A 13,585-nucleotide genomic window follows, 5' to 3' on the forward strand; every position below is an offset into this window, starting at 1 on the left:
CAGAAGTGGCGCTGTGGCTCAAGTGGCAGAGTGCTAGCCTTGAGCAAAAAGAAGCCAGGCACAGTGCTCAGGCCCTGAGTCCAAGCCCCAGGACTGGCAATCAATCAATCAATCAATCAATAAATGATAAAAAAAAAAATCTCTTTTTTTTAGTGCTAGTACTAGAACTTAAATTCAGGGCAGTTGGCTGCTATCCCTGAGCTCTTTTGCTCAAGGCTAGTGTTCTACCATTTTGAGTCACAACTATTTCTAGCTTTTTGGTAGGTAACTGGAGATGAGTCTCTTGGACTTTTCCTGCCTGGGCTGGCTTCAAACTACGATCCTCAGATCTCAGTCTTCTGAGTAGTTAGGATTACAGGTATGTGCCACCAGTACCCAGGAAATTTTCGGGGTTTTTTGTTGTTGGTGGTGGTGATCAAGGGGCTTGAACTCAGGGTCTGGGTGCTGTTGCTAAGTTCTTTTACTCAAGACTAGTGCTCTACCAACTTTGAGCCATAGCTCTACTTGTGGTTTTCAAGTTGTTAAAGTCTCATGGACTTTGCTGCCTGTGTTGGCTATGAACTTCAATCCTCAGATCTCAGCCTCCTAAATAACTAGGATTACAGGTATGAGCCACCAGCACTCTGCTTTGTGGTATATTTTGACAATGGAATTTTATACAGTTATACTCCCTGCCTCTTCTTCCCCAAATCCTTCTAGAAATACTTAGAGACATAAAATGATGGACAAAGCGGGGCACTGCCTGCCTCGGATACACGAGGCTCTAGGTTCGATTCCCCAGCACCACATATACAGAAAACGGCCAGAAGTGGCGCTGTGGCTCAAGTGGCAGAGTGCTAGCCTTGAGCGGGAAGAAGCCAGGGACAGTGCTCAGGCCCTGAGTCCAAGGCCCAGGACTGGCCAAAAAAAAAAAAAAAACAAAAAAACAAAAAAAAAACAAAGCGGGGCACTGGTGGCTCATTCCTGTAACCTTAAGTACTAGGAAATCCACAAACTGCTTATCTTCAATTCATAACCAAAAGAGATAGAAGTGAAACTAGCTCACAAGGTAGAGCACAAGCCTTGAGCCAAAAAGCTCAGGGACAGTGCCAACCAAGGCTCTGAGCTCACGTCTAGGACCAGCACCAAAAGAAAAAAAGATGGACAGAAAGGCCCTGTAGCATCATAAACTAAGCTTGCTCTGGTTGTATGTTTCTAGTCTTCTTACAGGAACTAGTTTTTCTCTTATACCCCAACTCATCTTAACTGATATTTAATAGAATCTCTACACAAAACCTACAGATTACTATATACTATAAGAACAGAAAACCAAGCAAGCATTCTAGAAATAAGTTACCTCAAAACCTGGTGAAAAAAGTCATAAAATTCACTGAAAAATCTCAAGAAGATGTGTGTGCATGTATGTTTGTTTCTGGGAATCAAAGGTATGTATGCAGAGCTCAAGAATATGAGGTAAGCACTCTCCCACTAAGCCTCCAGCTCTCAATGCAGAATATCAATATGCTTAAGAGGGAAAAATATCATTTTCATATTATAAAAATATCAGGTCTCCTAAATTAACATGCTAAAATAAATTTTTAACTTGAAAGGCTAATTTTGAAGATAATCTGAAAGAAAAAACATAGGAGGAATAAAAAACATAGTAGGGGAACAGTTGAGAAAGTAAACTCAAAAGTACAAGTAATGTACTCTAACTCAGGGAATATTTACGTATATAATACCTATAAGGAAACATTAGCATCCCATCACACTGACATGGCCTGAATTTTCCCAGTGACCATGGAAAAAGGGAAAAAAGAGCCTAACCAGTGAGGACAAGGGCATGTAAAGTGGTTTAAACAATATCCTACATGAGGCAAACTTTGAAATCTGTATGTCAAGTAAAAAAAATAAGTCACAAAAGACTACACACGATATGATTCCATGCAAATAAAATGTCTAGGAAAGGCAAATAAATACAAATATGTAGAGTTCCTTTTAGATGACAGAACATTCTGGAATTAGTGGTGATAGTTGGATAACATATAAATGTACTAAACGACATTGATGTGTACACATTAACTGGATATTTATTGTATGTGAATTACATTTTTATAGTTTATATAAACCATGGCCCTTAATCTTAACCATTTGGGGGATGGAACAAGTTACTATTTACTACTACAGAACTCTTACTAATGATAACCTTCTGTAGTGGTGCTTCTGTCTCTGTGACAACACAGATAAGGATTAAGGAACAAAAGTGTATCACTGCAATTGTTACCTCCATCACACTAGAGGTGGAGGAATGCTCTTTACCTGTGGAAGTCAGCTCTGTGGAAGAGGTAGAGGCCATGGGAAAGAGGTCTGAGGTTGACGTCGATGGCTGTGGTTCCTCTGTGCAGGCCTGAGCGGCAGGCAACAACGGTATTACCTGGGAGTCATCACCCAAACCCGGAGCTGAGGTATCTTTGGTCACATGGAACACATTTTCTTTATTGGCTTCTGCAAGCACAGAAGGAACACAAAAGGAGCTCAGTAAAATACTGCAGGGGTCTGAAGGTTGTTCCTTGTATTCAACAGCCCTTCACATTGTCATTGTTACAAGCTCACTTACCAAAAGATTCTTGAGTAATGCTTTGCTCATTTAAAGATTCATAGAGGTATGCCACATCTAAAAGGAAATTAAAGAAAAAGGGTAGTCATATAGAAAAGCACTATCTTAAGTGCTGGTGACTCATGCCTATAATCCTAGCTATTCAGGAGGCTGAGATCTGAGGAGCATGGTTCAAAGCCAGCCTAGGCAGGAAAGTCTGTGAGACTTTTTTTTTGTTGGTCCTGGGGCATGAACTCTGAGCCTGAGCTCTGTCCCTGAGTTTTTTGCTCAAGGCTAGCACTCTACCACTTGAGCCATAAGGTGCCACTTCAGGCTTTTTCTGAGTAGTTTATTGGAGATAAAAGAGTCTTACAGACTTTCCTGCCTGAGCTGGCTTTAAACTGTGATCCTCAGATCTCAGCCTCCTGAGTAGCTAGGATTACAGGTGTGAGCCACCAGCACCAGCTCAGTGAGACTCCTCTCCAAATAAGTACCAAAAAATCCAAAAGTAGAGCTGTGGATTAAGTTGTAGGGCACTAGCCTTGAGCGGTAAAAGCTCAAGGACAATGCCTAGGGTCGGAGTTCCAGCTCCAGGACTAGCACACATGCACACACATACGTGTGCACACACATGCACGCACGCACACACACACACACACACACACAGAGGCAATACTTCATTCTTATTCTCTTTCCAGCCATATCATAGCCCATCTGTTGATTATCTTCACTTTGTATCTATTAACAACATCTACTGATTTAAGAGATTCAAACATAAGTGACCCATTCTGGGGCTTGAACTCACAGTCTGGGCACCTTCCCTGAGCTTTTATGCTCAAGGCTAGCACACTACCACTTTGAGTTATAGCTCCATTTCAGGCTTTTTGGTGGTTAAAACTGGTGGTTAGAGTTAAGACTCTCGCTGATTTTCTTGCCCAGGATGGCTTTGAACCATGACCCTCAAATCTTGACTTCTTTTTTTTTTTTTTTTCTTTTTGCCAGTCCTGGGCCTTGGACTCAGGGCCTGAGCACTGTCCCTGGCTTCTTCCCGCTCAAGGCTAGCACTCTGCCGCTTGAGCCACAGCACCGCTTCTGGCCGTTTTCTGTATATGTGGTGCTGGGGAATCGAACCTAGGGCCTCGTGTATCTGAGGCAGGCACTCTTGCCACTAGGCCATATCCCCAGCCAAATCTTGACTTCTTAAGTAGCTAGGATCATAGACCATGATCCACTGATACCCAGTAATGACTTTTTTTTTTTTTTTTTTGCCAGTCATGGGGCTTGGAGTCAGGGCCTGAGCACTGTCCCTGGCTCAAGTGGTAGAGTGCAAGGCTTAAGCAGAGGAAGCTCAGGTATAGTGCCCAGGCCCTGAGTTAAAGCCCTAGGACTGGCAAAAATAAATAAAGATTCCTGTGTATGGCAGTGGCCTGGTTTTATGTTGAATATGACCTAAGTAATATTTGTCCAACCCTTTCTTCCTTTTCCCTACCAAGAAGACATTTACGGTAGTCTTTAAATATTTCAAAGTGACTTTTCAAAGGATTTCCCTGATTAATGTGTTTGGCTCCCACAAACACAAACACAGCTTCTGGTCTACTCTAAAATTTTTGCTGACTCTTGTAAAATCTTCAAAAACAGAACCACCATTGTGTTCTAGGCCCCTATCCCGATGCTTTATTCCTACAGTTCCAATTCTACTTTTACAACCCACTCCAACCCATTCATTCCCTCCCTCTTGCCACTCATTTTGAGATATAATACCCACAACCACAGTAGCATTCTTTTAAGAAAGTCTCTAAATGCAGTCAGCACTCAATTTTCAATGGCTTACACCAAAAAATCTACCTAAACATAAATGTGTATTCAGGTCAGGAATATAGCCAGCCCTAACTTCCTTATAGGCAGTATCTGTTGAAACAGATTTTCTTTCTGAAGATGTTGACAGTCTCATCTGAACTTTAGTGCAGCATCTGGACATGTGTCTAACCCCAATGAGTTTTCCTCTTACTGTGTTCCGGCTCATTCTTCCTGTACACTAAATAGATGACATCCCCAGACTGTAGAGGACAAGTCTGTTTTTTAACAACCTTCAGCTTATTGATTACTGTTCCATTGGTACTGTAAAGAAAGAAAGAAAAAGAAAGGCAAATTACCCTACTCAAAATAACTAGGATTGCTGAATTTTTCTACCACCTTGAGGAAATCTGCTCAATATTATCACTGTGAAAAGTCATAGGAATGATGTAACTATTTAACAAATACCATCTGCAAATACCACGCAAATACACATGCAAATACCATCTGACAATGCTCTTGAGAAAAATCTTGGTCATTCCCTTATTGTAAACCTTACTAGCACAACCATCTTACCAAGTATTTTAGTATTTCTGCTGCTCTACTGCAGATTCTATCCCAAATATGCCTCCTTGTAGATCCTGAAGCCTCATCAGCAGCAGTGTACTTTAGTTTCCAGCCTCTCCAGAGCTATACTTTACTCCCTCCAACAACCATGACCCCAATCAGTGCATGCCTCAAATAAATACTGATCCCCTGGGGAAGCAAAATAAATGCTGGGCTAACAACTGGAAAACACCAGAACTTCTTTGCTCAGTGCTCTAAATGTGTAGTCTGGCTTTGGCAGTGACCACACTGCTGGATGGGGAGGTCATGGTACATGTCCTAGACCCCGGGGTCATGGGGTATGGGAGGAAGAACAGGAAGTGCTTTCTTCAGAGGGACTTCTAAGTAGAGACCTGATATAAAGTCAGGAATTACATGATGGGCAGAGAGCACAGTACACTGAACACATAAAATCTGGTATATGTAGGATTCCAGGCGGCTTTCCATTTTTCTTGTGGTATTAGGGATCAAGACCAGGTTTTTATACATGCTAGGCCAGAGATCTACTATGAAGCTCTATCTCTAGCTTTGGCTTCCCACCTATTCCATATTACTTAAGTAATTCAGAAAATTAATAATTAAAAATAAGATTTTTAAGCCAGGTGTCAGTGGCTCACGCCTGTAATCTAAGCTACTCAGGAGGCTGAGATTGGGGATCCTGGTTTGAAGCCAACAGGAAAGTCTGTAAGATTCTTATCTCTAATTATCCACCAAAAAACTGTAAGTGGAGCTGTAGTCAAGTGGCAAAGCAAAGCTTTGAGCAAAAAAGCTTTTTTGTTTTGTTTTGTCCTGTTTGCCAGGTATATAGAACCTGTGAGTAATTTCGGCATTCAGGAAGTTGAGGCCAGAGGAACCCAAGTTCAAGGACAGCCTGAGCTATATAATGAGACTGTCTCAAAAAACAAATTTTATTTGCTTGTTTGTTTTCTATTTAGGAGAAAGAAATAAAAACTGATTATATTTTCAAGACTCTATAAGCTGTGGGCTGGGAATATGGCTCAGTGGTAGAGTGTTTGCCTAGAATGCATGAGGCTCTGGGTTTGACTCTTCAGCACCATATAAACAGAAAAAGCTGGAAGTGGCACTGTGGCTCAAGTGGTAAAGTACTAGCCTTGAGCAAAAAGAAACCAGGGACAGTGCTCAGGCCCTGAGTTCCAAGCCCCAAGACTGGCCAAAAAAAAAAAAAAAACCAAAAAGAATCTATATGCTATCAATGCCTTTTAAGTCTTATTTCTGAGCCATATTTGGTTTAATTTGAACACTGGAGCCATAAGCATCAATGCATTGCCTAGGATCCCATAATGAAAACCAGAAAACTCATCTTGATGCCTTGAAAACCTAAGTGCCATGTGAGACAAAGCTAGCTGATGTTACTATAATGAAGCAATACTGTCAGCTCGCTAAGCTACAAAGGAAACAGAAAAGATCAGAAAGTATTTACCTGGTATCTTCCAGCATCACCTGGCCAGACTTTTCATCCACTAAAATTTTACAGTGATCTCCAGACACAAGTTTATTGCTGGGGAAGGAGAGGTCACAGCCTATAATATAAAGGACAGAGGGTACTGGACATGACTTCAGGTTCTGTGGCCATGACCATCTCTGCTTTATCAACATGTTCCACCAACTACACACACTTACTAAACAGCATTTAAATACTTATGTGTTAACCCAAAGTTAGGGACAGGGGTCATGTCTACAACCTTTTTAAACTTGGTCACTTGGAACACATCCTATCATATCAACACTTTGCCAAGATGATTTATGACATGCATATACGCCCAGCTTCACCTGATAAACAAAAACATAACCTGAAGTTAAAAAAAAAAAGCCTCATCACTTAGTATCCTCATTCCTTTTCAATGTAACTTTAGGTTTCATAAATCATTACAAAACTGAAGAAATACCAGTCACAGACTAAATAAGTGGGCAAATTATCAAAGGCACATGTACAAAAAATATAAAACAGGAAAAGGAACTCATAGCTGAATGTAATCACTAATCTTTAAATGAAAAAGGAATAATCTCCAAATACTTAATATTTTCTCTTTAAATCAAAAGAAAAAAAGCTTTTAGATACTTTTAAATACTTATCACTTACAGACAATGGACTTATAATAGTTTACACATATACTGAAAGAATTAAGGGCAATTGAAAAATGTAAATTTTAAGCTCATGCCTGTAATCCTAGCTACTCAAGAGGCTGAGATCTGAAGATCCTGGTTCAAAACCAGCAGCCTGGACATGAGACTCTTATCTCAATTAACCACCAGATCCTCCTGCGTCGGCCTCTCTCAATGTGCTAATATTATAGGTATCTAACAAATTTACTTCTTAAAAATATTCCACATAGGGCTGGGAATGTGGCTTAGTGGTACAGTGCTCACCCTGCATGCATGAAGCCCTGCGTTCAATTCCTGAGTATCATATAAACAGAAAAGGCTGGAAGTGGCACTGTGACTCAAGTGGCAGAGTGCCATCCTTGAGCAAAAGAAGCTTAGGGACGGTGCCCAGGCCCTGAGTTCAAGCCCAGGACTGGCAAAAAAAAAAAAAAAAAAAAAGGGCCACATAAGCCAGGCACCGGCAGCTCATGCCTCTAATCCTAACAACTCAGGAAGCTGAGATTTGAGGATTGCCGTTCAAAGCCAGCCCAGGCAGTTAAGTCCATAAGACTCATCTCCAATTAACCGCCAGAAAACCTGAAGTGGGTTATGGCTCAAAGTGGTAGAGTGCTAGCCTTGAGCAAAAGAGCTCAGGGACAGAACCCAGGCCCTGAGTTCAAGCCCCACAACCAACAACAAAAAAAGAAAATAGTCCACATGAGTCAGTGTGGCAGCACTCATAAGGTGAAGCAGGAGAATCTAGAGTTCAAGACTAGCCTAAGCTATGTTAGCTAGACCCTGTCACAAGATATGCGCATGCATGCGCTCGCACACCCACATATGCAGGGAAAATGTCTCATCTGAAACTCCACTTTATCTTGCTTTGGCCTGAGCCTTGATCTCAAACTGCCCTATAGTCTTATGAATCAGAAGACTCAATATCATTTTTACCCCTCATTGGGCCAAAACATTTGTTGGCAGGTTAGAAGATCTAAGGGCCAGGGGTAATCTACTCTTCCTCCAGCCCAGGAAATCACTCTGTAAGAGAACCAAGTCCAGAAGCCTGATGACTCAAGAGGCCCTTGGCTATGTACAGGTTGCTCTAGTTGGTGCCCTGGTTCTCAAAACAGGTTTAAGTAGGTGGCAAATTCTTGCTCCCACTGCTACTTGATGCCTATGAGTTCTGAAATCCCTGGCCTCTGCCAACATGTCAACACACTTGCTGTTGTCATTGCCCAACTGGGCTTAGATGTTGCTTATCAATGTGTGATCTCTATCAGTTTAGTTCCACAGTGGGTCTCCATCTTGCCTGTGTGTTTCCAGGGAAGCTTTTATGCTGAGTTCAACTCTATCCCAAGGCCCTGGAGAGCTGGGCATGAGTGGCTCATGCCTGTAATCCTAGCTACTCAGGAGGTTGAATCTGAAGATCATAGTTCAAAGCCAGCCTGGGCAGGAAAGACCATGAGACTCTTATCTCCAATTAACTACCAGAAAACTGGAAGTGGCCCTGTGGCTCAAGTGGTAGAGTGCTAGCTTTGAGCTAAAAAGCTCAGGGACAGGGGCTGGGAATATGGCCTCGTGGCAAAAGTGCTTGCCTCGTATACATGAAGCCCTAGGTTCAATTCCCCAACACCACATATATAGAAAATGGCCAGAAGTGGCGCTGTGGCTCAAGTGGCAGAGTGCTAGCCTTGAGCAAAAAGGGGCCAAGGACAGCGCTCCGGCCCTGAGTCCAAGGTCCAGGACTGGCAAAAAAAAGAACTCAGGGACAGTGCCCAGGGCCCAGAGTTCAAGCCCCACAACCACTTGGTACCTTTCCAGTTATCTCTGTCATGACCTCATCCTGACTTCTATGTCACTCAGGATCTTGGCTAAGTTGATGCGTAGTACAGACTGCACCAGCATTAACGTGGCCTCCTATTTGGTCTACAGAACAATTTCTTCTTTTTCTTTCTTTCTTTCTTTTTTTTTTGTGCCAGTCCTAGAGCTTGAACTCAAGGCCTACGCACTGTTCTTGAGCTTCTTTTTGCTCATTGCCAGCACTCTGAAGAATCAAACCCAGGGCTTCATGCATGCTAGGCAAGCACTATACCACTAAGCCACATTCCCAGTTCTCCTTTTTTTGTATTGGTCCTAGGGCTTGAACTCAAGTCCTGGGTACTATACCTGAACTTTTTGCTCAGGCTAGTACTCTATCACTTGAGCCACAGCTCTACTTCTGGCTTTTTGGTGGCTTATTGGAGATGTCTCATACTGCAATCCTCAGATCTCAGTCTCCTGAGTAGCTAGGATTACAGGTGTGAGCCACCAGCACCCAGCTCTTTTTTTTTCTTCTTTAAGTAGGACCACTCCTTCTGTAGGAGCTGCTTCTCCAGGTTGGTTCTGGCCAGGCTACTAATGCCAGCCTCCATGCTCAGAAGCAGGCCCCGGTACATTCTATCTCAAAACTAAAAGCCATCTGCAGCTAGGCAGGTACTGTCATCTTCAGCACAAGCCTAGACTCCACATTGGTGGCTCCAAAAATCTTGTCCCACTGATCCTCAATAGTCTGGCAATAGTGACTGTGGTCACAGGAAGACTCTGGCCTTTGCTTCTATTACCAGTCTCAGGTCTTCACCCCCAATTAGAATCTGCTTCTGGACATGCATCTTGTAGAGCAGAATGCCAATTACTGAGAATCTGCACAGTGATGCTGTGGTTGCCGATCAATAGCCTGTTGGACAGCCCACATAGCCCCTGCCACCAACAGCCCCAAGAGGAGGATAAGTACATGAAGACCTGGAGGACACAAACATACCTCAGCCCTTATAAGCCCCCAAGGAGGAAGTGGAAAAACCACTTTCAAAAACAGTTTGGCTAGCTCTGTACAATGATCATATAAGATTATGCTAAGTGAAATGAACTCCAAGATATAGAAACATGAAGTTTTTCATTGTTGTTATGTTTAATGTACTATGTGAAAATATTTTTTTCTTTCTATGGTTTAAAAAAAGTTTGGCATCTTCTTATCAAGTTAAGTAAACACATACTCCAATAATTCCACTTCTAGGTATTTAGGTAAGAGAAATAAACGTGTCTAAATAAAGATCAGGAAACTAATGTTTATAGTAATTTGGATTTTTTTCTTTTCTCCCTCTTTCACACAGGGTCTCTTTGTATAGCCCATGCTGGCCTTGATCTTGCCATTGTTTATGTATATACTTTCAAAGTTGGAAAAAAACAAAAAACCTTGATAGTGAGATTTATCCAGTCTCCCGCTTTCCCCAAAATAGATGTGCTGCAAGGGAAAAAGAATGAGAAGACTTGTTTCTAACATAGCAATCTTTTTAAAAGTACAGAGCCATAATGGTAACATTAACCTTCAGACAAATGAAATGCCTTTGGTGACCTAACTAGGGCACATCTCTGATCAAAAGTAAAAAGGAAGTAAAATTACTAGATACTCCCTTAGATATTTGTGAACACTAAGTGTAGAGAGTGAAGGCACTTTCTCTCACTGGTTGTGTGACTCTGTTCTAGTCCTTAGCTTCTGAAATTCATTAATATGCTACACGCTGGGACTTAGAGATCTTTTGAAATGTAAGCATCTACAGCTACAAATTACTATCTAAGCATTGCATTAGCTTCAGTCTTAAGTTTGGTATATTTTATTTGTCTTAATATATATGTATTGATCTATTTGCTAGGATCAAGAGTTTGAACTCAGATCCTCATACTTGCTCCACTGAAACCTCACACATGCCTTCAGCCTATGTCTCAAGGTGTTTTCTCAACGTCCCCTTTTGTTTCTTCTTTGACCCAGCAGCTGTTTAAGAGTAATGCATACTTTCTAAGTAAATGGATTTTCCAGGTTTTCTTTTACCAATCGATTTTTAATTTCATTCTGCTGTGGTGAGAAAAAAAACAACAACAACAACTTTGTATAGCAATGAACATGAGCTCATATTCTGCAGGATAGGAAGCACAACTACTTTACAAAGTTGTAATGAGTGATAAGTGAATTGAATGAAACGTTCAGAAAAGGGATCCCGCAGACAATAAAGTGAACGGCAGGTCTTACCTGGAATGCGAGCTGCATCCCTGCCGGCCTGCCCGCCTGTCCGGCCGGCACTTGTACCGTTCCCTACCTCTGGTCCCCACAGTCTCTGGCCCAATTTCTGGGTCCCGGCTCCTGGTTCCGGGCTTCAGTCAAGTTCCCCTTTCGGCTCCAGCTCTTGGTCCCAAACATCCCTGTACACCCCACCGGCCCCTGGCTCTGTCTTCGGACCCAGGCGCCGGGCCCTGGCCCTGGTTCCGAACTCCACCCGAGTGTACACTCATGTTTCGCCGGCCCCTCTTCGGCCCCCGCGCTCGGTCCCGGCCCCCACGCTCGGCACTGGCCCCCGGCCCCGTACCTCGCCTCCGCCCGAGCGTCCACTCGCGTTACTCCGGCTCCTCTTCTGCCCCCATGCCCGGTCCCGGCCCCCGCGCCCGGCCCTGGCCCCGGCCCAGCCCCGTGCCCAGCCCCGTACCTCGCCTCCGCCCGAGCGTCCACTCCCGCTTCCACAGGAGGACATGCGGCTCACCCTCCTCGGCGCCCAGGCGCAGGAGCCGCCCCCAGGGCCGCTGCCGCGGCGGCCGCTCGCCGTCCCCGGGCCGGTCCATCGGAGTCGCGTCACTGAGACTAGGAAACGCCGGCCGGGGGACGACGGCCCGACCCCGGGAGCCGCAGAGCTCGGCGCCGCCGCCCCTCGGCCGTCGCCCCGCCCAGCCCGCCCTCCCGTCGGCGCCTCGCCGGCCGCAGCCCCGCCCGCCACGCGCCGACCCCGGAACCGGCCGCGCCAGCGCCGCCACCGCTGTCAGCAGACATCGCGGGTCCCCAGCTGATCCGCAGGCGGGGCCGGACGGCGCATCCGACGATTGGCTGGCGGAGACGCCAGCGAGAACCGCGGCTAGAGAGGTGCCGGGAGCGTCCGTCCAGTGGGTGGGCGGGCTTACAAATGGAGCGTGCGCAGACGAAAGCCTGAGGGTGAGGCCGGCATCTTTGGTTCTGGCGGGGATCGCGGAAGTGGCTGTGGTCAGCTCCATATTATGTGAGGCCAAAGGGATGGAGCAACTTCCAGATTGGATTTGGAAAGGTTCTTGAAGGCTGGTTTGAGACACAAGTGCCTCCTAGATTCAGAAGCGAAGGTCTACTTTACCCGTAACGAGATGAATGTAAACGGAAGCCATTTTCGGTTCCCGTCTTCACAGATCAGATTACAAAGGTGGAAAAGTTCAATAGCAACGACCAAGCCTTAGGCAAGTGAGAGAATTACAGTGTTGGTCGGCCTGGAAATTGGATCACGTTTCAGAGAGAAAAATTAGCGAAAACAAACAACTTTCCATTTTAAATGAGTGTTTCCTTGGGCTTGGCAATTGCTTTTTTGGGAGCTAGCCAGGATCCCTCTGTATGGTGCAAAGAAAGATGCTGAAGGATGCTCTGAAAATAAAAGGTTACCAAAAACTTTGTCTCCAGTATCAAAAAACGTCCATGCAGCAGAATTCTAGGCAGCTCAGAGAAAGCACATGTCTTCGGTGACAAAGAGCTCCGAATTGAAGTTTTAATTAACTGTGTGAAGTATCTGGGAATGGTGGTGTAGCCCTAGAATCCTAGCCTCCACCCGAGGCTTAAGGTAGGGGAATTGAAAAACTTGAGGCCAACCTGGACTACATGGTGAATTCAAGCTATTTTGAACAATATGCTTGTGAACCTGCCCTCCTACAAAAAGAGTGAAGGATTGATTCCTGCCTTATTCCCTAAGGCCAAGGAAAGAGGAGGTACTTGTCCGCAGGAGGTCATTCTGACCTTGGCCCCTGGGAGACAATAGCCTCTCACTCCAGGTGGAGCATAGCACTCTGGGCAAGGCCAAGGACACTGCCCTTGGCCCCCAAAGAAACCTTAGCTCAATTTTTATTTTCTGCTTCCTTGTTAAGACCTATATAAGCCCATCCCAAATCCAACCCTCACAAAACCTCCAAACGTGGGAAGGTTTGTGCCCCTCACTGGCAATAAACAGTAGCCTGTTGACAATCCAGTCCAGCCTAATTTCTTTTCCATTCTCCTCCATTTTCCTAACACAAAGTAGGCTGATATTTCTGTTAAAAATATACATTTAGGGTAATCCTAGTGACTCACAAGGCTGAGAGCTGAGGATCACAGTTCAAAGCCAGCCTGGGCAGAAAAGTCTGTGAGATTATTACCTCCAGTTAACCATCAGAAAACCAGAAGTGTTGCCTTGGGTCAAAGTTGTAGAGCACTAGCCTTCGGCAAAAGAAGCTCAGGGACAGCACCCAGGCAGAGCAGGTGGTTCAACCCCCAGGACTGACAAAAAATTCTAAGGAAGTAGCAATGGCTGACTTTATAAAGGACATGGACTCCCTGCCAAGGCAGTGATAAAATTTCCTTTCACTATATACAGTCATGTGTAAAGATAGCATATTCAGATACATGGCTCACTAGTGATATGCTTGTTGTGTGATTATTGT

General features: G+C 44.3%; 1 protein-coding gene across 5 annotated transcripts in view; it reads right to left on the reverse strand.

Moving 5' to 3' along the window:
- Chfr (checkpoint with forkhead and ring finger domains) overlaps positions 1 to 11,812 on the reverse strand; it is a 34,907-nt gene extending 23,095 nt beyond the window's left edge. For 4 of the 5 annotated variants that reach the window (XR_007210490.1, XM_048343220.1, XM_048343219.1 and 1 more), the window contains exons 1-5: positions 11,590 to 11,812; positions 6,417 to 6,516; positions 4,584 to 4,693; positions 2,597 to 2,653; positions 2,299 to 2,484 (exon numbers count right to left, since the gene is read on the reverse strand). Coding sequence is in view for 4 of the 5 variants with exons in the window: in XM_048343220.1 (XP_048199177.1) it covers positions 2,299 to 2,484; positions 2,597 to 2,653; positions 4,584 to 4,693; positions 6,417 to 6,516; positions 11,590 to 11,722 (586 nt within the window). In the remaining variant the exon portion in view is untranslated. Of the gene's footprint in view, positions 1 to 2,298; positions 2,485 to 2,596; positions 2,654 to 4,583; positions 4,694 to 6,416; positions 6,517 to 11,472; positions 11,495 to 11,589 lie in introns of those variants that run through there. The other variant, XM_048343221.1, reaches the window with a different exon arrangement.
- Positions 11,813 to 13,585: the final 1,773 nt, after the last annotated feature.

This window comes from Perognathus longimembris, chromosome 3 (assembly GCF_023159225.1).
Source record: "Perognathus longimembris pacificus isolate PPM17 chromosome 3, ASM2315922v1, whole genome shotgun sequence".
Taxonomy (NCBI): Eukaryota; Metazoa; Chordata; class Mammalia; order Rodentia; family Heteromyidae; genus Perognathus; species Perognathus longimembris.